The 25,054-nt window shown below is 38.4% G+C and overlaps 2 protein-coding genes across 2 annotated transcripts in view; both read left to right on the top strand.

Moving 5' to 3' along the window:
- The first annotated feature begins 231 nt into the window (after nt 1-231).
- ing2 (inhibitor of growth family, member 2) lies at nt 232-3,540 on the top strand. Its single transcript, XM_084402102.1, has 2 exons — nt 232-509; nt 2,515-3,540. Exons 1-2 carry the CDS (start codon nt 371-373, stop codon nt 3,210-3,212), a joined length of 837 nt encoding a protein of 278 aa, XP_084258228.1. The 5' UTR covers nt 232-370; the 3' UTR covers nt 3,213-3,540.
- Nucleotides 3,541-6,726: 3,186 nt separating this feature from the next.
- stox2a (storkhead box 2a) overlaps nt 6,727-25,054 on the top strand; it is a 54,600-nt gene continuing 36,272 nt past the window's right edge. Inside the window, exon 1 of the mRNA XM_084402054.1 lies at nt 6,727-7,829. Coding sequence (XP_084258180.1) covers nt 7,502-7,829 — 328 coding nt within the window. The 5' untranslated portion in view covers nt 6,727-7,501. The remainder of the gene's footprint in view (nt 7,830-25,054) is intronic.

Genomic DNA, 25,054 nt, shown 5'->3' with positions numbered 1-25,054 from the left:
CGTATGGATCCATCTCGCTCTTAATGAAATCGAACCTCCAGTGTTCCATTAGAACTCTGGTCTGGACGCGCCCAGCTGATCCTGGATCCGCCCATATCTCAGCAACGCCACCTCTCATTGGCTAAACCGTCTGAAAATGCAAACCGCGGCATTTTATGGGTTGATCCTGCGCATGCGCACATCTGATAGTTTTGTTTGAAGGAGTTCTCGTAGCTAGAGAAGACTGGACTGTATTTGTCCGGAAAGAGTAGCTCTCTACGAGGTTGCCAACTAATACATTTTTAAAGGAACCTATGTGTGAAAAGCACCTATTTTTAAGACGCGGTTCTTCTCGAAAAGGCGCATAGCTGCTTGATGCATTACTATCATCATGTTAGGGCATTATCCAAACGTGGAAAAATCGCAGCTTGTCAACTACGTGGAGGATTATTTGGAATGTGTCGAATCGCTGCCTTTGGATATACAGAGGAATGTTTCATTGTTACGAGAGATCGACACCAAGTATCAAGGTAAGCGAAACATTTGTGAAAGGTGCCAGTGCGGTATGATGTATATTTATGCACATTTTAACGTTACATCGTGTGCACTTCACCCTGTGTAGACCGGCTTCGTTTAATTTCTTCGCAGTAACATAAAATACATTTTATTAAACATTTTATCGGTGCTTCCAATGCTGTCCACGCCCGTTGTGTTTTAGTTGTATTTTGTCTTTAGCACATTCAACTATGTTTGTTCCAGCAACACTATCCTACCACCAGTGATCAGCCATTTTGACTAGTGCATACTCTGTACTGTTGTTTGGCAGTGCTCCTTCTTAACGCATCGCTTTAGTTGCCATAGTATCGACGTAATGGTGCTTTCAGCGGCGTGTGTTTTGTTCGCATGTTGCCGAAACATCTACAGCTCGATGCCGACGCCTCGTAAAGCCTTCGAGTTTTTACTTTACAGTTTGCAAATGAAGGTTACCGAGCACATTTATTTATATGCAACGGGCAACGATTCATTCACGTTGCAAAGCACCGTGTAGTTCCTCATATTTTGATAAAACCGAGGTGCACGTACTGTGTGCTTGGGCAGGTAGTCTGGTTTTGTTCCACAGCGGTAGATTAAGCACTAGAACAACCCTGGCATATACATGCATCGCGAATACCAAACAATCGACTGTATTATGTGGAAGCCCATTTCCGCCACATAAGAAAAATAAGCATGCTTTTGTAATTCATAATTATTATGACATAAAAAGTCTAAATTCGGACATACTATGACGTAACAAGTCAAGTCTAAGTAATGACAAACTGTCTTGGTCATCATTTAGATTTTTTTTTTTAAATAGTAGGCTATTAGTTTGTCAATTTCTCATAATACATTTTTTTTTTGTCATATTTTGACTTTTTAATCTTATAATTATTACTTAGTATGTCATAATCGACTTAATGTGCCTATTAAGGCAGTTGTTCAGTTGGCAGTTGTTCTCAACTGGTTTGGTCACGGCCCACGGGACCCACACATTTCCCATGGTCATTAAGCCGCGACCCAACTTTTTTTTAAGAACTTGAACTAATTCATATCTATCTATCTATCTATGTGTATATGTGTATATATGTATATGTATGTGTGTGTGTGTGTTATAATGATTTATATGAATACAAAATGACACACACAAAGTACCGTGACATTTACATAATTGTAAGAATATGACTAAAACTGATGAATATACAGTATAAGGTAGGATATTAAATAGCAGTGCCAAAATAGGTTTTGTTAATTCAATAAAGTTAGTAAGTTGGTATGAGGCACCACAGTCATTTAAAAATAGACAAAATAACACTAAGTGAAAAAAAGTGGCAATGTTAGTTACCACGAACAAACACAAATAAATACACAATACTAACATAACCTGTTCGTGAAACATATGGAAATGAATAGAATGAACATCATACCTTCCCAGCTAACACACAAAGTACCAGTTATGTAATTTATTGATACTTTTTGGTAATTTCATTACTAATTGACATAACTACGACGTTGTAAGCTTTATTTATAATAAAGTGATCTACAAGAAAGTTCACATTTCTGAGGTGAGAGACTTTTTTTATTTAAGAATAATGGCACTGACATATAGCCTGACAGCATCTCATCTGACCGTGGATACTGAATCAGGACAACACGTTTTTCTCAGGCACTCTTAAACTGCGTCTGACAGAAGTATCAATAGCTTTCACGCACGTCTTTCAAAATAAAAGTCTTGCTTAAGAAAAACATTGAATTACGTTTGTTGTTGTTTCTTTGACTGCACACTCCGTGACCCACTCAGAAGACCCACTAGTTGAGAAACTGTTTTATGTCATAATTAAGATTTACCAAAGCATGATTTTTTTTCTTCTTCTTTTGTGATGGAAATGAGCTTCCATAGTAGTATGATAAAGAATGGCTTTGTAAAATGCATGCGGTGTGCACAAGCCACCTCACGTAATCTTTGTCTTTTGTTTTTTTTCCCTTTCCTGTGCCACTCAGAGGTCCTCAAGGAGGTGGATGAGATCTATGATAAGTACAAAAAGGAGAGTGACAGTGGGCAGCGCAAGCGGCTGCAGATTCAGTTGCAGCGGGCGCTCATCAGCAGTCAGGAGCTGGGAGATGAGAAAATCCATGTGGTCACCCAGATGATGGAGGTGGTGGAAAACCGCTCGCGTCAGATCGAGGCCCACTCGCCCTGCTTCTTGGAGCCGGCAGACACAGAGCGACCAGTGGAGAAGGTGAGGCATGACCCCGCGAGCACCTCCGCGAATGTTCTGCCTGAGCGCTCTTCGACGCGGCGACCCAGACGTCAGCGCAACAGCGAGAGCCGTGACACTTGTGCCAACGGTGCCATGGAGGACCTGGGAGAAGAGCCTCCGCAGCAGCCCCGTGAGAAAAAGTCCAAGTCGGCCAAGAAGAAGAAGCGCTCCAAGGCCAAGCAAGAGCGAGAGGCATCGCCGGTGGAGTTCACCATCGATCCCAACGAGCCCACCTACTGCCTCTGTGAACAGGTGTCCTATGGGGAGATGATTGGTTGCGACAATGAGCAATGTCCTATTGAGTGGTTCCATTTTTCCTGTGTTGGACTCACCTACAAGCCCAAGGGTAAATGGTATTGCCCCAAATGCAGGGGTGACAGTGAAAAGACTATGGAAAAAAGTGCAGATAGGGCCAAGAAGGATAGGAGGTCCAGGTAGTGCCTTACAGAAGATTGTCCTAGTGAAAATATGCCTGTGTGGGGGATTGGTGGATTTTTGTGTTTAACTTATGTTAAAAGGTTCTCCTCATGCACTTAGCTGAAAAGTTTCCAAACAGGTGCTGTTGTTGCTTTTGCATTAGGTTGGAAAATGACCAACAGATGTTATTAACCCTGGAAACACAGATGTTTAAGATACTGCCACTAATGTCCCTAAGACAATGAAGAGTTCTTTTCTAAGCCTTTTTTCCTCTTAATTGTTGATTTTAGAAAGCCTCAAGACTTTATATATGTTGGAGGTCACCCGGTCCAGGGTAACACTTGTTGTTAAAAAAAAGAGGAGTGTGATCAGTGCACAGGGTTTGATGAACATTATCAACACCTTTCTTTTGCATTTCTTCTTCTTCTTTTGTTCCACATTTTAGAATATATATATATATATATATATATATATATATATATATATATATATATATATATATATATATATGAAAACACACCTCTGAAATGTCTTCCAGTGAGAGAACAAATTCATTTTCTTTGTTACTGTTTTTGGAGTGATGTTTTTGTTAAATTCTCTCTTTTTTAAGTTTCCTCTATTTAAATAAATCAGTGCTTGTTATGTCTCTAATCTGCTTGTTTTTGTCACATGGATGATATAAAAAATGTCAGATATATATAGACAATAAGGTCTGCATATTAAGAGGTTGCTCGATTAGAGAAAATCTACACTACCAGGCAGAAGCTTGGGCACTCTTGAATTTGTTTGTCCTTTTAAAAATCTTTTGATATAAAGGCTTGTTCATAAAATATAAATCATTCATATGTATACATTTCTTTACGAAAACAAAAAATTGGACTAAATAGTGAATGAGAAGTGTGCAGCATACAGGAGCTTCTTAACTATTATATGAAAGCATCACAGCATGCAGACAGAGTGACTAATTTGAAGAGGAATTTAACATTTTATTTCTTTTATTTCATTTTGTTTTTACTATTCTTCTAAAATGTGGAAAATCGTATGAATAAAGAGTGAGTAGTTGTGTCAAAGGTTTTGACTTGTATATAAGAGCAGTGTTGGGTGTAACTCATTACTAAGTAATTATTACTATAATTGAATTACATTTCCTTTGAAAAGGTAAATTAAGGGGTTACTTTTTCTGTAATTTAATTATAGTTGCTTTGGTGTTATTTCATTAAATACTGTATAGACACAGAGCAATTATATATAAAACAGTGGATTTAACATCAAGATTTAACGGCTAATGTCAAAATGTATGTTTTTAATGTAACCTCCCTTTAAAAACTTTGTTCATTTTACTAATATTTTATGCAATTTTATATTGTTTATTTAAAAGAATTAAAATAGCAGTTTCATGTATATCCTTATACGGTTCAACTGGTGGTTGATTTAGAAAATTAGAAATGCGTAATGCAATACTTTTTCGATGGTAATTAGTACAGTAATCTATGTTGAAGATGTAATTAATTACTTTTTTTAGTTACTTACCCAACACTATATAAGAGACTATAATATTATGCTAATGGTAGAATTTGGCTCTCATTTCTTGCGTTCATCTTTCAATTTAGATGTGAAAGTCCAATTAAATAATTAAAAAAGGAGCTGTTGGTAAAGAAAATATTAATGAAAGGTCCTTGCAACTACAAGTTTTTGCTGTACTGATGAGGTAAGTTAATGTTTGTTTTTTTGGAGGTTTATGATGAGGTGTTAGTAGAAATATCTATTTAAAAGATTGGGATTTAGTCAACAATTTTGAGAAAATCGACTAAAAAAGATATATGTGCAGCAGACAGACATATAAAGACCATTCGTAATTTTAATAGAAGCACTGTATGAAACTGCCCCCAGAAAAAATACATCAAATCATGCAATTCAGTTTTTTTGTAGAGTATAAATAACAGTCCGGCCAGCAGATGTCCCTATAAACGCATCATTGGTTCTCAGCTGGTTTTGTTTCAGAACCCTTTTTTTGAAGTTCAAAACAACAAAAAAGCTTTAAAATAACAGCTCATTTTACAGTAATGTCTGAAAAAAAGAGATCACATTTTGTTAGAAGACACTTAAATGCGATTTTAAAGTACAACCTGCATATTTAATTCAACAAAGCATTGTGCTGTTTGGTTACCTGCAGCTCATTCAAGCTTTACAAATGATGATCATTAGTTGTGAATGTATATTTATTCTGGGTTACACAGTAATCATGGTTACTCTATAACCCAGGATTTGTTAAGTTAGCTTTTCAAAATCTATGAATTCAGCTGTCCGTTAATAAGTAATCCTGATTACTAAATACCTTCTAATGTGAAATGCAACACAGTTTCAATTCTGAAGTTACCTGGGCCGGTGGGAGTGTGTAAAGAAATGCCTTTTTATCTAAACAATTGCAACCCTGGGTCAGGATTTTAAAAGATTCAGTCTTGTTCTTTCTAGTGATACTCAAATAACTAAACAAGAGGAAACACCATGGGAACTTGGGAACCGAAAGCTGACACGAATGCCTGGTGCCCTTGCTCTCTGTGTTCAAGATAATTGATCAAGGCCTTAGAGAAAAGAAGCTCACACAAATTCAAACAAGGCCAAATTCTTTTCAGATAACAGTCAACCAATTCAAACTGCCTACCAAAAAAGGAAAGAAAAAAATACATAAATCAATTTAAAAAAAAAAATTAAATAGCCTACATGAATACAAATATTCTAAAGTAGCCAACTAAATGTCATAAATAAGATAAACTAAAACTATAGAAAGCTATTTTTGTACAAAAATTAAGAACTAATGATGATGTTGAATAAGTACAAAACTTACAAAAGAGTTTTTTAGTTTTTCAATTAGGCCTATCGATAAAGTTAAGAATTTAATTATACATTCCAGCTATAAAAAGGAATTAATTATAAAGACAACTGTTATATGACTGGGTTAATAATGTGCTAATATCTGAAAAAAAAGAAAAGAAAAGGTGTCACCACCTAATTGTGATTGGGGCATTTCTACACTTCAGCGAAACTTTTGAAAAAAAATAAATAAAAAACATTTATTTGTGTTTAATCAAAAACCCATCATTATAGTCCAATAGGCCTAGATCAAAGCGATTTAAATTGGGATAGCCTATTTTTTATATTTTTGCTTTGGACCCAGAGCATTGTGTAATATAATAAAATGCACTTGCTCTTTTTAATCAGCCCATAATTATAATCAGTTGAAATGTAACATTATGCCTTAGCCTGTATTCAGAACTAGATAAAGGCACCGAAACCAAGGACGGTGCCGGATAAATGAAGAAAACACATTGGCCAACACACACAAACAAACAAAGAACACAAACATAGCCTATCCTCTCATAGACTCTTTCAAGTTCACCCCATCATTTTCCTTTCTTGTAAAATGTTAAAAGTTCGTTAAACTAATCTGTGACCGCCAGCTCTCGTTCTGCTTTCCCCATGTTCACCTGTTGCGAGGCTCGTGCACTACACTCGCGATGTTTTGAAGGCCGCCTGTAGGTGGAGTCAGGAAAACATCTGGTGATCCGCGCGCTCTCTGTCGACACGTCCAATCTAATCCGCCGCACCGGACAGACACCAAGCGCACGGCGTCAGGGACGAGAACCCGACGCCTCCGAGACGAGTTAACGGCTGCGAGCGTGACACCGGAAAGCCCACGGTCTATATGAACGCCCCAAACAGTGTATAGACCGACTGGGAGGCAACCTCGGAGTGCACCAAATGAAGACGTGAATAAGAAGGAATGAAGTCATCTCCTGCGCTCTATGGCCAACAAACATCACCGATGAATGCAGTGATCGATCAACCCGCCGCTCAAGAGGCCTCGATGGTGGAGGAATCGGTCTCGCTTGCTTTCGGCCGAATGCGCACAATGTCGCGGGAGAGGTGTGGAAAGAGGCAGGTTGAGATCTATTAGTACAGACAGTCCCATTGATCATTCAGCTCAGCTGCTTTGCCCATCAGTGCAGTGCCTGGTTTAATATTGCCCAACGGACTGCTGGCACCGGGCTATGGGCGCACCGTACGGAACGCGGCGTTGCAAGCGTTTGTCTGATGAATAAATGACATTTGCGTCTCTCGCGCGTATCATGCTGGTGGACCCTCCGCCGTCACGCGCAGCGCTTCGGCTCCTGGAAATAAACTGAAATACGGTGCAATGTGTTCGTTTTGGAAATTCAATAAGGTGCGCAATAAAACCCCGTGTGAGTGCCGGACAGCATCGGACAGGGTCGCAATCCACGCCGTGGCCTGTGTGTGAAACGCGCCGGAGAATGGAGAAGTTCCTGCAGATAGCGCCCCATTCCTTGGCCATAGTGCTGTCACGGGTCAGCACGGAAGATGAAGCAGCCGCCGCGGTCACGGAGAAGCTTCAGCAACATCACACCGGCTATGAGATATTCGCTGACTTCAAAGCGGAGAACATGCAGCACTTCTGGAATAAGAAAGTCACAGACGCCATATCCGAGACCTTCTTCTTGGGCTGGATAGATGAACATGTTCTGCTCATTCAAGGCAAGGAGGATCATTTGGAGGTCCTGAGGGAAGGATGGACACGGAGGGCCCTCAAACCACCGCGGGGCTTCGAGATCAAGTGCATAGGTAAGTCTGACCAAATGGCATCACAACAGTCAGGGGAAGGAAGCAGACAAGTTTTTAGGAGGAATTATGTGGGCGAACCTAGTGCCAGTGTTTTGCAGTAAAGTATTTCAACACAGTGATGTGTAGTTGCAAAGGTATGAGAAGTATCCTATATTCACCTCCATATTGAACATGCCAGAAGGTGCACTTGTAAACTCAAATTGCATTGTGTATTGAGACTCCCCACCACGCACAACTGTCATGTGAGGTTTATTTATCTGCTTAAATTATCTACATTGTAAACATGCAACTTTAAGAAGAATGTGAAAACGATAAGGTAAAAGTTACCTTACCATGTATGATCTAATGGTATTATTTAAAAGACAATGCATTTTACTGTAAAAAGCGTTTTAGAAGTTAAAAAAGTATGAAATACCGTATAATTTCTGAAGAAAAGTTATATTCAATAAGGATTATTTTATAGTGATATTTTTTATTTATACTTTTATATTGAGATATATAAGTAAAAAGTAATCAATGCTTTCCCAGAAATCCTTAAGTGAACCAACACATTTAATTTTTTTTTATTAAAATAATGTACATTAGTGTGTAGGGACCTTCTGCTATTTTGTCTCTGTGTCAGTTATGCTGTGCTCTATGTGTAAGTTAAACAATTGATTATAAATGAGGCCACTTTCATCAACTTTAAATAGCTGAAATAGGCTGGCATATTAACATTATATTATTCAATGACACATACAGTAAGGAATTATACATTCTGCAGTATCCTGATAATTTACATTTACATTTACATTTAGTAAATGTAATGCTTGAAATATGTAGCAGTATTTTGTGTGGGAAAAGTTGCCAGTTAGTTGACAGCTGCCAGTTTGCTAGAACCAGTTGCGTACATAGATTTACGTATCCTTTAATCATTGTCATGTCAGAAAAAAACTGTCCTTTTAAAAAAAGAAATCTGGCAATCCTGGACAAATAAATTTGACAACTGGAATTTACAGTGAGATTTATTGTAAAACTAGGCTTTATAAAGTCTTTAAAACTGCTTTGAATATATATACAATATACAATCTAATAATGCTTTCCCATGCTAAAATACATTTGATGAGGATTTTCTTGTTGCATAAACAATATGAACAAGGAGACACTTGTTGCTATTACTTTCAAACCCCTTGTTCTGAAGGGTTCACCCATTCTTTGCTTTAACACTAACATAAATCTTGACGTCTACTTGAAGGAGAAAAAGGTTTAAAGTTAAAACCTTCCACTGGATTGTCCATCATTCAGAGATGAAGTACGAAAAGTTGTGCTTTATCTCTGTGGAATGTTCCTATTCTCCCAAAATTGCCCAACATTTCTTGGCAAAACAAATTGATTTAAGCCCTGTTTACACCTGGTATTAAGATCACAAGTAGACGAGGGAGACACAACATACCCGTTTACACCTGGTGTTTTAATCTCTCTTTTGTCCACTTTCAACCACTTCTGTCCTGATTTCTTTGAGGAGAGGGTCTGTAAGCAGGTAAATGTATAGCCACGTTTCCACCGCAAGAACTTTCCCCAGGAACTAGGAACTTTGGGGTGGTACTCTGTGTGTTTACACCGCAGGGACCAGGGTCTACATGAAGTTCAGGGTAAATATTTCCCGCTCCAAAAGTCCCTGCTCGTGAGGTAGTACTTTTTCAAAGTTCAGGAACATTCAGGGGTGGGACTTGGGCACTGAACATGCTGATTGGTTGAGTTCATGCCGTATTTTGATTGGTTGACTCCACGCAGCATTTTATTCAACCACCATCTGTTGCGGTGCGCAGCTGTAAAAAGTGAACAGTTGGATCAACTTAAAAAAATTACTTAAATTGGTAACACCTAAAGAAATTAAGTTTTCTCAACTTAAATTATCACGTTTTTCACGACCCAGTGAAGTTGATCCAACTGTTCACTTTTTACAGTGCTGTCGTCTGCTATTCGAATCAACAATGGAGTTTAAAAAATATGACCGATGGACCGACGACGAGGTTCAGGCTTTATTAAGCTTAAATTCAGAGGATGAAATCCTGTGGGAACTGTAAAGTCGTTCGCAGTCCTACGTCACTGGCCTATTTGCCTAATCTTCACGGTACTTTAGACCGCGGTGGAAACGCGGCTAGCAACAGGTCTGGGGGAAAAAGGTTCCTGGTAAAAAAGTTCCTGGGACAAATTGTTCCGGGTAATTTAGGTGGAAACGCGGCTTATGTGTTTTTTCAGATCTTTCGATCTAATGGGCAAAATATGCTCGCGCAATTTACATATGAACGCGCACAGAGACGACGGAAAAACACACTGAGAACATCAGCTTTTGTTTCTGCTCTGATAGCTGCAAGAAGACGTCAAATGCCTGTGACCGTGAGTGTGTGTTAGAAATCAGGAATGGTGAGAGAACATTGTTGTCTTGAGACGAAAAACGTAAGCTCAAAGTTTAAATCCCTTCTGGCTAGCACGCTTCCCATGTTTACGCATTAAGTCAGTAAACGGTGAGTAGGCAGTCTTTTGCGGCTGTTTGACCACATCATCTACACTACGAAAGAAATCCGGTCAAATGCGTTTTCGACTACCTCTGGAAGTGGTGGAAAGTGGACAAGTTCAAAAAGTTTTAGACCCCGTTTACACCTGTATTTAGCGTCGTCCACTTGGGATCCGATCAACTAAAACGCATCTTGATACCAGGTGTAAACAGGAGTATTGTAATCAACTGTACTTTAGGTTTTATGATGATGGAACTAAACTCTGTAGGGCAGTTGCCCTTTTTTGGACCGGATTTGAGGAATCCTGTCTTACACCGATCGGTCTGCACAGCGCTGCTTCAAGTTGAACACACCTCTCCGAAAATTACGAGTTTGCAGTACACGTTGTAATTACACATTCTACAAGCACGTGAAGGCTTCTTACACTTCAGAATCGTTATGGTAATTACGACATGCCATTAATGTACCTATATTCCACCTGCAGTTTTCTGGACTCTTTGTACGTCTCCATGGCTGTGTTAACAAAATATATTTTCAATATATTCGACTGTGAGGGATTGGGCCTCCAGTCACACATAATGCAAACATAAAACAAACCATATTACTGCACTCGGCTCAAAGGAGAATTCTTCTCATTCCACCGCTTTTTGGAATGTGGTGATATGTCTAGTATTTGCAGATTTGAGTTTAGACTTTTTGACTTGAATGGGCTAATCTACATTCCAACTGATCAAATGATTGATTCATCATTTTGAATGTTTACAATGGTTTGGGCTGTGTATTTAGTTTAAAAGAAGCATTCACTCTGGTTATTTTTCAGTTTGTGGTCTGATTTTATTACCTGAAAAGCCCTTAAAATCATCCATTTATTTAATAGATTTGTAAAAATCCAGAAAAAAATGATTGTGCAAACACATGCTGTTGTTACTCTTTTTAAAAGAAAGGTTCTCTATTGGCATTGATGGTTCCTTTAAGAACCGTTAACATTCACGGGAACCTCTCCACTGCACAAAAGGTTATTTCCTATGAAAAAAGGTTCTTCAGATTATTAAAATGTTCTTCACACTAAGATTTTTTTTTTTTTTAAGAACTTTTCACTTGAAGGTTCTTTGAGGAACCAAAAAATAGAGCTATTGCATCGCTACAAAAAACTCATTTTGGAACATTTATTTTTAAGAGCCTATAGACCTTATGTAGCTCTGCCCCTTTTCAGCGCTGCGCTCATTGTCTTTTGACTTCCGGTCTGTATTTTCACAGCGTTTTGCGTGTTTATTAATGAACGGCTCGTTTTAAAATCTCCCCGGTCGATTTACATTTGTTAAGTCATCTGCTTTAAACATTACAGTCCTCATGATAACTTTCGTTAACTTTACATTAAGTAAATCCACTTAAAAAGCTAATTACTCCTGGACAGAAATGCCATATAAATATACAGAGCGACCGCAAAACGGAAGTTAAAAGACAATATTCCAAAGATGGCGGCGCCCTTGTTTCTCTGGTGCATAAGGTCTATAGCAAAGAATTTGATCACAAATTGTTCTTTTTTCTTAGTTGATTTTGTGAAGATAGCATCTTTTGTAACAACTAATGTAGTAAATATTGCAAGCAGTTAATGTCATGTGAAAGGATTATTGTTGATTATCACCCCTCATTAATATCCACGATTGACAGCCAAATCTTAACCATTTAACGTTCTTTAATTAACTTTCTATAGTTAGTGATTACACTTTTTTTGGCTTGTCAGGTTAGGCATGCAAAAATACAAACAAACATGAGGTCTTATGTACCTATATTATAAGATTATGTACACAAATGAGGCTTTAAAATCTGTTGGTGTTTTCTCAATTATGGTTCTGGATCATCTTTACACAGCAGCTTTATACATGAACCAACCCCTTTTACAACCCCTATACTGTAACATAAATAAGAAATTCTTCCTTGCTGGCATTTAACATGAATATTCTGCTCTTCAATAAACTAATTGTTGATATAATTGTATAATTGTTGTTATATATATTCTATTCTTGAGTTGTTTTTCTTCCTCCCATGCAGTGAAACAGACCCAACAAAAGTGAAGACTCAAAAGTTAAAACTGTATTTCCTTAGATGTATAACCCAGACATCACCCCTGCCAGCAAACACTGCCATCTAGACAGTTATAAAAGTTTCCATTAGCGCTAAAAATGTCTTGACATGGCACAGGTCCCCTAAGGTGTGTGATTATCACAAGCATGGCAAACAAGTAGTGTCAAGCAGAGTTCATAACTGTTTGTGTGAGCGGTGGGGAGGATGTTTGTGCTCAGTGATACATCTGACATTAACTCAACTTATGTAAGGAAACTTTTTTCAGATCTTTGAACACTGTCTGGTAAAAACTTAATTGCAGACATGAAGTTTGACTCAAGCTTATCTCAAAGCTTTTGAAGTAAGCAGCCTGGGTGTTTTTACATTCAAAGATGGAACATATTTAGATGTATTTTGTAAAAATGTTGCATAGGAAAAAGATATAAGCGATATAGTAAAGGAAAAGTTAGCAACTAAGCGATAAAAGTGCTTTTTTAATGGTGTTGTTCTGCATCTTAAAAATAGTGATAAACAGACAAATCCATTTCAACTTTTGAGAATTTAGCTGTGCATTTTTCCAACATAAACAAAATAAGATCAGTTTCTACAAATTGTGAAAAACATAGCCTGCAATTATTTCTTCAAAATTATTAGAAATTTGAGATGTGTGTAACTCAAAGCCCCATATTTTCTTCTGGATGTCAGGATGAATTGGGTTGAAGATTTATATACTCTGGGTAAATTAGGGTGGCTTCCTCTGATGTCTTTGTATTACTTGGAGGTCGCCCAGAGACCGCGAGGTTTTAGATTTCACAAAACACTAACCACTTAGAGCCTTTTGGTAACCACACTCTTGAGGCGTCTGCAGAACAGCAATCATTTGTTGAAAAGTGAGAATCCCTCTTTAAACATGTTCAGTTTTTAGCATCTGACAGTAATGGAATGTGGTTGACTGTCCATAGATCACAGGGCGGAAACATACAAGGACCGTGATAGTACAGTGTCCCCGAAGGTCGTGCATACACATGGATTGTGGTGGTGGCAGGTCTGCTTTTGGTGCAGATGGGAAGGAAGGCTGTGGGACAGGAAAGGGAACTCTGTGACAAGCCCTATAAGCCTTGTCTTCAATAGGAGGAAAGGGAGGAGTGCTGAAGAGAATGAAGGGAAATAGCCAATGGATCAGCAAATCGGCATCATGTAGAGATGTGTGGACAGCCTGGCTCAGTCGTCAACTTTTCAGACAAAAGTTTTTTTGTTGTTGACAGTTAGTCCAAGAGTGTTATGGTTTCATTGTACCTTTTCCATAAATCATGAGGAATCCATTTTACTTTATCTTTTGAGTTAAGGAAGTCAATTCCAATGAAAATGAAATGTGCTTTGATCATATATACATATTTACTTGCGTTTGCCACTAAAAAAGTGCAATATTGATGTGTTGACAGCATCTAAACGTAAATCATTTACTTAAAAACAACCTTACAGATGTAGAAATGTTTACAAATCCTTATTTAATCTATGAATATTTAATTAATGGAATTAATTGTTCACAATTAAATGTTGTGTGAGGAGCAGATCCATTTCAAGTCTTTAGTCAATGCTCTTTATTTTATTTATTTCTTTAATAGTTTATTATATAGCTTTAATTGGTAGGGACAGATACAGTGAACATAGATTATCTTCTCGAAGAAATCCCATGTCGGTATCATAGTGTTTATAGCCAAGGCTAATTCGCATCTTCATTACTTCAGTAATTACTAAAAACTTTTAAATCCCACACCTATTAAAAATTCAAAAAATCAAAAGGAATCTAAAAATACAATATATTTATGTAACTATATAAATAGCCTATATGTTTATGATATAAAAGGATTCGTTAATATTTTACATGTATCTACAGTAAATACTAATACTGCTTACATTTTAGATGTTGTTAGTATGTCTATTGTGTCCATATTGTATGTTTCAGCATTTACCCAAATGTACAAAAAAGTTTTTGTTTCCTACAAATGCCTGCCTAAACAGTGAGTCCAAGCTGTAGTGGAAGCAGGATGAACAGCAGACGTACTAACAATAGGAGTTAAACGCAGTTCAGTGTTCATGGCTGTGTAGCACCTGCCGCTCTGCACATCCTACAGAAGGATCCCAACATTAGAAAGAGCAGGAGAAGTTTATTTTACAATATCTGTGATCATTTTACTCTAATCTTAACCGTTTGTTTGTTGCTTTTCACAGAATCGGATCAAATATAATGAGTAATGTCTCAAATAAGCGCTGTGTCTCATGTCAAGAGGATGTTTAAAGGCACAGCAGCAAAGAAAACATCCTTGTTTAATAAAATAAATTAAAATATAATAATGTTAATGTAATAACAAGATACCAGGGAAAACAAAATACCAGAAAAAAAAACAATTAAATTGTGTTATTGACCTTCTGTGTGTCTCCACTCTTGCTCTTTGTTCCCCAGTTCTCGAGGGGTAAAGGTTTGTTAGATGTGTCATCAGGTGTGTTGATAACACCTGATCATCCAAAGAGAATAAATAGTTCTGTGCATGTCTGTGTGGGAGAGGTGAGCAATAAGTCATGTTGAGTTGTGTTCTTTGTGGTGTTTTACTGCATATTTGGCTGATGTGGTGTTTGGGACTGTAATGCCTGTGCAGGTTCACTTTTAACACCTCATTGTAAATCTACCACTTCTGCCTTCAACACCAAACCTGGCGCAAGTACAGATGCGCAAATTTCCATGCATGTTAAACTGCTCAGTTTACTTCTACATTCGTTTTTAAATTATGCACATAAAAAGCATAAGGTGCACTCAGTAATGTTATTTTTTTTTATGCATTGTGATTCGACAGTCGATATGACTAGTGAGGTGGCTGCAGTTTTGTGCAAAAGTTTTCACTTACACATGGTCAAGTCTCCTTTATTTATATAGCGCTTTATACAATACAGATTGTTTCAAAGCAGCTTTACAGTGATAACAGAAAAAGAGAAAAAACCTTGGGAGAAACCAGGCTCAGTCGGGGGGCCAGTTCTTCTCTGGCCAATGAACGAACACGTTGTCATTATAATTGTTTAAAAGGACTTCAAGCTTAGGACACATATTCGGGTCGCCTGAAGTGCAGCCGCACCATATGTCAGAGCACTTTCCCACATGGCTATGGCTCCGACCTTAGCTGCAATTTTTAATGATAGCAAAAACTGAAAAAACATTAGTCAGAGAGATGAATAAGAAATGTCCTGTTGCATTCTACATGTTGTCACTTCTTCTTGAGTCTCTCCATCTTTGTCTGACTCCGGTTTGAACATAAAAGGCAAAAAGGTTTAAAAATTTTCAGTGCATGTCAGTGTGAGACAAGCTGTTGAAGCTCCGCCCTCTGTGCCGGGAGCAGCAGCTCATTTGCATTTAAAGGAACAGACACAAAACGGTGCGTTTTTGCTCACCCTCAAAAAGTGACAACTTTAACATGCTATATACAGTATCTGTGGGGTATTTTGAGCTAAAACTTCACATACACACTCAGGGAACATCAAAGACATATTTTACATCTTGTGAAAAGGGCATTATACCACCCCTTTAACGTCCATACCTACCTCTACCTCTGCCCTAAACCTACCCATAGAACAATGCAAATATAGTTTGGTAGCATTGTTAGTCAGAACATTTCATCCAACTGTCGGATTGACAGTTTGATGTTGTTGACACTTAGCAGCATAAATTCGGCAAATAAACATTAGTGGTCCTAAAACAGCCAAACAATATTAAGTTTTGTTTTCATTCATTAACTATGCATTTTAGCATGTCAGTACATATCTGATCTTGCACTTTGGGCAAATAGACTTTTGATGAATTTTCCGGTTGAAAGCCCAGCTGTGGCTTTGATCTTTGGCCTGTAAGGAGATCTGAGAGTGATCTCTGTGATCTCTCCTTTAGCCTGGAGCCTAACCTGCACTCTTCACCTTCTCCCGCGCCCGCTTCCCTCATGTGTCACCTACCTTGGTAGAACTTTGCTGAGTGTCGTCTCACTAATACCATTCTTGCACACTCTTATCAATCTTCTGTGTGTGTAGAGTCACTCCCAAGCGACTCTGAGAAGTTTCACACAAATCCATCTCAGTTCATTTCACAGTTGTTTGCTCTGTCTTGCTTTAGGGGCACAGTCATTCTCTAAAGTTCCAGCCAACACAATAAATGTGCTAGTGCTTTGATAGTATCTTTTTAGCCCATTCATGCTTTAAACTTCCTCCTTTTTAATGTTTTCTTCTTGCGGTCTTATATAAATTTGTGTTCATGTGTAAAAAGCCATTTTACAGCCATGCCATTCAGTCAAACCTGTACTAGGAAGGGCAGCCTGTGGAGATTCTACAACCTGGCAAGTTGCCACTTGAAATGTTTTTCTGACATTTATAGAGTGCTTTGAAAGGGGGAAATTACTGTGATAAAGACAATAGTCAGCAACACTTCTTTCAGTGTGTTCCTCTGATTAACGCAAAGTCTTAAGGCTTTAATGGAGTGGTATACAAAAATATATATTTTTGTGTCATACTATTGCTTCAAAAGCAATAGGAATCATTTTTGAACTCTTGAAAAGATAACCTTAAAGCTGCAGTCTGTAGTTTTTCCTCTTTTTCGCCATCTCTGTTCAAAATCTGCAATTGCAGTTATTCGCGGAATTATCAACTTTACGTGGGTTGTGCCTCGAATGTGCAGCTGTCAGTCACAGCGCCGGTGTGGATAAGCCTACTGTCATACAGAATAACAGATTCTACTTTTTGGAAGTATGACCAACATAAGAATTTTCACTGGAAAATATCGTATGAACAACTGTCACAGTGTTGTGTTATGTTCCCTGGTGTCCACTAGAGGTCCCCTTCCCCCACGGTGTCATTCTCATTAGGAACTGCATTTCCCACAATCCTTGTCTGCACTCATCACTGTTCATTGTACCCAGCTGTTCCCCATCATGATTGTTAGTTCTGTGTGTATTTATACCCTGTCTGTTTTAGTGTTTGTTACGGACATAGGCGTCGATTTCGGGGGGGACGGGGTTAATGCGTACCCACCAGATTTCGTCATGAGTCATTTTGTACCCACCACTTTTAGCTTCCGTCCATATTAATTTGACTTTTGGTTCGATTTTTTTTACCGTTTTCAGTGGTTGTGAGGAACAATATGAGAGAGAAATTTGGTAATCATTGTCTGACCCAACAAAAAAACATTATAATATTCATTTTATTTTATTTTCCGTGTTCGCATTTATGAGGGAATAAACAACATGTCAGTTCTCGGTTACGGACGTGAGCGCTCTGAAAGCGGCACTAAAAGACTGCTTTAAAACTTTCACAGAGACCTCAAACAGAACAGCTGCCTTTCTTTAAAGTGAATTTCGTTTTGTATTAATTATATCTTAATTTTAATCAATGTTTCATGAACCAATGGATTTAATAAATAAGAAGTAAATAGGCCTATAGCAGATAATCACGACATTGGAGGCGCTGGCGAGTGAACTGGAGTTCGTCTCATAAACGTTGAAATGAACCGAAACTCAGCGTATAATGCACATTCACATTCACAGCATATTTAGACACATTTAGACGCAGTCATGATCATTACTTTTACTTCAGTTCTTTGTGGCAAGATTTATGCGTGCGGTCGTCGGCTTGAGTGCGGCTATATTACGTAAACGCTCATTATCCTGTAGGCTATATAAGTAATTAAATTAATATAAAGGGGCGATTTGTCCACGAATTACTTAAATGAACAACTATAGCCTACTAGTCGACTAGGAAAAAAACTTTTAGTCGGAAGCAGCCCTTATTCCACATATTTTCGAACCAGGCAACAGTGTTGAGCGAGCGACCCTGCGGAATGAGCGAGCGGAGCAGAATATTCAGAAATGCGCTCTCCACTCACGAGCTCTGATCGGAACAAACCCGAACCTCACTGTCTGCTGAACTTGCGCAGAAACATCAAAATATAACCAGCTTTTTAAAATGTTTTTTAAAACTAAATACTATTTTAGCACAAATTATGAGCTTATTGGCGATTTTTTTAATAATTATTGACAAAATTAGAATATAGTAAAAGTTTTTTTTTTTTTTTTTTTTTTTTGGGGTGGGCGTGCCTGAGCTACAGGACATCGTCTTTCAAAACATAACCTGCGCGAAAGAGAGAAAAAAAATGAATGCGTCATTCTACCCAGCACTTCTGAAAATGCACTTCCGAATGCGTCTCTGTCCCCAGCACATTTCAAACCAAACTGACGCCCATGGTTACGGAGTCCTTGTTATTTGTCATGCCACTTCTGATACCCTGTGTTGCCTGTGTGTTTTTGTATTTGGATTGCCTATGGATTACGACCTATTGCCTGGACTGGATGTATGAGTACGGATTTCCCCAATAAAAGTACTGCGCTTGGATCTTGCCTTTTCCTGTGTGTGTTTGTGACAACAACTAAGTAACATCCACTTTTGTTCTGACCAGCTAAGGGAAAAAAAGCATTGCAGTAAATCGCGCTGATTAAATCTTAACGATTGCTTATATCACGTCAAACCGTGCAAATTATACTTTGTTCTCAAATTGTTAATGTTAACAGCATCAGCATTGCGTGACTACATTTAATGCCTTCCCGATATTTATCCTTGTTTTCGCATGGGCCCGGTTGCAAACTCTTTTTTTCTGTAGCCAGTCCGAAGTCCGAAGTCTTTCGCGTTTTACAACGGGTGAATCTCCAGTTGTCACTGGTGATTGTCATTTGAACCTTTCTGGATCCGCCATCAAATTTATGTTTAATTATATCAAGTGCTGTGAGAAAAGGCTATAAATCTCCATCTCCAAATTCCTCACACGCAACATAGCCTACTAGCCGAGACTCCTCCTTTATATGTACAGATGTGACGTAATGACGCAAAGACATGCTCGAATTAATTAATTCCACTGGAATTAAAAACATTATTACAAGCTTACCGTTTTGAAATGAGCTAAAGCAAGCAGACAGTTTTGAACACTGGCTGGTTATGTACTTGCCCAAACATTTATTTTGGATCATTTTTAACCCAAAAAAAGTTAAGGACTGCAGCTTCAAGTGTGGCATAATCTTTTATTATTATTTAAAAGGTAACTTACTAATGTTTTGTACACAAAGTTTTTACCTTGAAAAATATATTTAAAACCTTTTTTAAAACAATTAAGATATGTGCACTCACATGTATTAGAGTGTGAGGAAAATGTGTATTACTTTTTGCTTGATGGTTTCACACCACATTGGCATTTTATTCAGTTGAAAACCTTTAAATTTAAACTTTTCTTTACGGTTTTTCAAAACCATGTAAAACAACATGAATACAGAGAGTAGATTTCTTTGTCATGTACACTGTAAAAAAAATTCTTCAGATGATAAGTACTGGACTGGTTGTAGTTTCTTAATGGATTGTTTATTGATGGTTCATCTGGAACGTTCATGTACTCAATATACTTATATGAAAAACCATGTCCTAAGTCACAGTGGATGATATTTGGATGCAAGCAAATATTTGGACAGATGGAGTATCTACAGTGGTTGAAAATGTCACACTGATCAGAAAAATTGTGTGTTCATTGTATTTTGTATTAAACACACTTTTTGCTAACAGATCTGGGCCTCGATCATCTTAAACTGACATTAACCAAGTGTTGTGTGCAAACATTGAAATAAGAAGCTGTTTACCATTTGTGATGTCGGGGATAGTGGTCAATTTGTTTTCCCACCTCTAAAATGAATTAGGGTCCTTCAAGCTCTTATATTCATCAGGATTTGTGACCTGGGTCAATGGGCTTGTCAGCTGAGGCTCTATATTCCTTTATAACTTTAAAATTTTCTTTTATAAATTGTCACATCAACACAGGTAAAAAAAACAACAAAAAAAAAACATTTGAGATCATTCAAATTCTATGAAAATGTGACTACTTTGAATATCTGAATGTTGGATTTTCTGTTATTTTACATTAGACTGTTGGTATACATTTCTGGCTCTTACTCATCCAGGCTTTGGTTAAACCTTTATGTTTATGGTGTGTTCATACTTGGCAGGTTTGGTTTAATTAAAACAAACCCTGGTGCTATTGCTTTGTTAGTGCGGTTCATTTGATTAAGTGTGAACGCTGCCATCCGAACACTGGTGCGCAACAAACAAGCGGACTGAGACCCCTGAAAATATCGACTGAAATACACTATATTGGCAAAAGTTTTGGGACATCTGCCTTTACATGCACATGAACTTTAATGACATCCCATTCTTAATCCGTAGGGTTTAATATGGAGTTGGCCCACCCTTTGCACCTATAACAGCTTCAACTATACTGTGAAGGCTTTCCACAAGGTTTAGGAGTGTGTTTATGGGAATTTTTGACCATTCTTCTAGAAGTCCATGTCTTTATGGACCTTGCTTTGTGCACTGGTGCACTGTCATGTTGGAACAGGAAGGGGCCATCCCCAAACTGTTCCCACAAAGTTGGGAGCATGAAATTGTTCAAAATGTCTTGGTAGTTCCTTTCACTGGAACTAAGGGGCCAAGCCCAACCCCTGGAAAACAACCCCACACCATAATCCCTCCTCCACTACACTTTATACTTGGCATAATGCAGTCAGGCAAGTACCATTCTTCTGGCAACCGACAAACACAGACACGTCCATCGGATTGCCAGACAGAGAAGCGTGATTCGTCACTCCAGAGAACACGTCTCCACTGCTCTAGAGTCCAGTGGCGGCGAGCTTTACACCACTGCATCCGACGCTTTTCATTGCACTTGGTCATATAAGGCTTGGATGAAGCTGCTCGGCCATGGAAACCCATTCCATGAAGCTCTCTACGCACTGTTCTTGAGCTAATCTGAAGGCCACACGAAGTTTGGAGGTCTGTAGCTATTGACTCTACAGAAAGTTGGCGACTTCTGCGCACTGTGCGCCCATAGACAGTATAAGAAGTGGACAGAGCCATCTCATTGGAACTCAATTGAGACAAGTGAAGGCCATTTTTAGCGTTTTTTTTTTTTTAGGACTTCCGTTCCTGACGCGCAGACTCAAACAGAGCTCGACGACGTAGATGTGACGTGAGCAACCGTCTGTCTTCTAGTGGCTGTGGCATGAGAAATCTGAATCATTCCCTTCCGAAACTTGCAGAGACGGAGAGTGTGAGTAGGAGCTGTCCATGAGCTAGGAGCAGGAGAAACTTTTGCTAGGTATTCTGATTAATTATTTTGTCATTTTGCCTCCACGTCTCCCCGATTGCCCGCAAGCTTCTCCTCCTGTCCATACGGTAATCTCTCTACTGTGCGACAGAGAGTCGCATGGTTATGACGCAATCGTTAGCCTACTTTTACAAAAACTGCTTCTACGGGACCGTAACGTAAGATACAAGGTAATGGAGCATTTTATACATTGTCGTGTTTCTTTAGAAATAAATAATGGACAAATGGAGTCTTTAAACGCCTCAGAAGTAAAGTTATTCGCTGTCAAAGTGATGCCAAAATGAATGGGAGTCAATGGAATGCTAACAGCAGGTGAAGTTCTGCTACAAGATGGTGGCACGCGGCCGGCTTCAACTTCCGGTCGACTTCCTTCCCGCTTGTGTGCGCCTCAGCATGCGCTGACCCCGCTCTGTGATTTTACGTGGCCTACCACTTCGTGGCTGACTTGATGTTGTTCCCAACAATTGTGACTTATTGCACAGGTGGAAACCTATCACGGTACCACACTTGAATTCACTGAGCTCCTGAGAGCGACCCGTTCTTTCACTAATGTTTGTAGAAGCAGTCTGCATGTCTAGGTGCTTGATTTTATACAACAGTGGCCATGGAAGTGATTAGAACACCTGAATTCAATGATTTGGAGGGGTGTCCCAATACTTTTGGCCATATAGTGTATGAATGCAACACGGACCAAATACATCTAAACAAACCAAAAGGACAGCATGCTCAAGTTTTTCTCATCATAGTCGCGATTTTGCCCATTACAGTATAGGCACCGTCCTACAGCAGATCTTCGTCTGTGTGCGACAGAGGAATTGCTGCCGCTGTTTTGACTCCTTTACACATTTTCTAAGTTCTTTGTGAGTTCTCAGCTGGTAAAAATATCATGTACGCACATAGAACGAGCATATTTACACAGAACACAGTACACAGAATTGTTTTGGATGTTCGGTAAGTTCCGTTGTAATATACAGTGCCCTCCACTAATATTGGCACCCTTGGTAAATATGAGCAAAGGCGGCTGTGAAAATAAATCTGCATTGTTTATCCTTTTGATCTTTCATTAAAAAAAAAGACAAAATTATAACCTTTCATTGAAGTAAAACAATTGAAAGTGGGGGGGAAATCACATTATGAAATAAATGTTTTTTCTCCAAACATTTTTTTTTTTTATCAAATATATATACAGACCCTTTCCAAAAAATTAGAATATCATGGAAAAGTTTATTTATTTCAAGAATTCAACTTAACAGGTGAAACTAATATATTATATAGACTCATTACATGCAAAGTGAGATATTTCAAGCCTTTATTTGTTATAATTTTGATGATTATGGCTTACAGCTTATGAAACCCACAAAATCAAAATCCCAGAAAATATGAATATTACATGAAATCACACAGTAATTACACAGTGATACCATGGTCATTGAACCAGGTATTGGTTATTTTGGCAGTGTGGGCAGGTGCAAATCCTGCTGGAAAATGAAGGAAGCATGAAGTGCTCTGAAAATGTCCTGGTAGACGGCTGCGTTGACTCTGGATTTAATAAAGCACAGTGGACCAAAGTCCTCTTTTCTGATGAGAGCAAATTTTGCATCTCATTTGGAAACCAAGGTCCCAGAGTCTGGAGGAAGAATGGAGAGGCACACAATCCAAGATGCTTGAAGTCCAGTGTGAAGTTTCCACAGTCTGTGTTGGTTTGGGGAGCCATGTCATCGGCTGGTGTTGGTCCACTGTGCTGTCCACTCAACGCAGCCGTCTACCAGGACATTTTCAGAGCACTTCATGCTTCCTTCAACAGACAAGCTTTATGGAGATGCTGACTTCATTTTCCAGCAGGATTCTCTGTTTGATAATCCGCTGAAGCCTCAGCTCTTCTGCTGGTGCATCTTCTCCTGCCACATTTTGCCCTTCGCAGACGCAAGACGGCAAGTTGTATTTGAATGAAACGAGAGAGAGCGCGTCCGTTGCGATACATGGATGTGCGCTGTGTTATAATGCGTTGCTATTGACGACGGTCATTATAAGGAAGGAAATGCCATAGAATATAATCTTGCTTAAAAAAGTGCATAGAGCTGCTTGTTTTATTTGTTGTTTGTTGATTTTCAAATATTAAACTGTTTTTAGTGTGAGCATCAGTTCTTTTTGAACACTTTCATCTCGTTTTAACAAAACCGTGATAATATTGATAATCACGATAATTTTGGTCACTATAATCGTGATACGAAATTTTCATACCGTCCCATCCCTATTATGAACTCTGTGAAAATTGCACACCCTCTCCCAATTGGGACATTTACAACAGAAGAGTTCATTTGCAAAAACAGATCACTCCGTTCTTGTTCATTTTCATAAATCATGTTTTTTTTTAATTGTGCATTCCTAGTAATATCAATCAAACTGCAGCTGGGTTGTTTTGATTAAGTAATATTGAATAATAAATAAAAAAAAAAAATACAGGCAACTTACAAAACAATTTTTTTTATTATTAAAAGATAGTTATTTAGCAAAAGCAGATAACTCCAACAGTTGTTTTTTGGCAAAAATGACAAACTTTATTGTTGTGATTACACGCAATACAGGGAGCTTTTCCCTCACCACTGTAACATGCTGCTTTATAAAGGCTATAATCCCGAAGAAGATATCTTGGGTTCATCAAGTTCGTTTAAATGATCCATCCTGGATCACTTTTAGTCAGTTTTGACGAAACTCCCCTCAGCTAGCACGTCTTTTCGAAGTGACTAGCAGCCTTGTCACCTGACCTGAATACTGCGCACTGATTCGCTAAAACTTATCGGGTTGTGTTAACAAACAAGAAGAGTGCTTGTCGGTTTCTGCTGTAAAACTTGAACTCGCGATGCCTTGACAGTGGACAATAGGCTTTTGTGACAAAACGTGTTTTGGGTTCAGTCAATCTTGTTACGCGTCTATTTCAGATGATGAGATTAACGTTACAAAGACACACTTGCAGACAGTATTGTGAGTAAACGAAAATGCGTGCTTTTGACGGACGTTACTTGAGGACGTTGAGAGTTTCAAAATAAAGGTAACATATTGATATTTTACGTGTGGCATCGATGCATCATATCGTTAGAGGTTTGATCGATGCATCCATATCGATGTACTGTTCCACGCCTAGGTGCCAATATTAGTGGAGGGCACTGTATACACGTCATAAACGCTGTTTTTTGTGTTGTATTTTTAGGTTTAGTGTTAAAAATGACAGTGTGAATGCTAAAATGTAGCATACACCAAAATGTATCTTTTGGTCCGGACCAAAAGAACCCAGAGAACAGAATTAGGGCTTCTCTTATTAGGGCTCAAAAGGTTTATTCAAGAAACAAATAATTTAATGAAGACCCCTACATTTTCCTTCAGTAAGCTGCCATTTTACACCCTGTCTCATTCCCTGTTTAAATGGAGCATTTGTGCAGTGT

The sequence above is a fragment of the Rutilus rutilus genome (genome assembly GCF_951802725.1).
Source record: "Rutilus rutilus genome assembly, chromosome: 2".
Taxonomy (NCBI): domain Eukaryota; kingdom Metazoa; phylum Chordata; class Actinopteri; order Cypriniformes; family Leuciscidae; genus Rutilus; species Rutilus rutilus.
The sequence above is the reverse complement of the archived record's forward strand: the minus strand, read 5'-3'. Positions and strand labels throughout refer to the sequence as shown.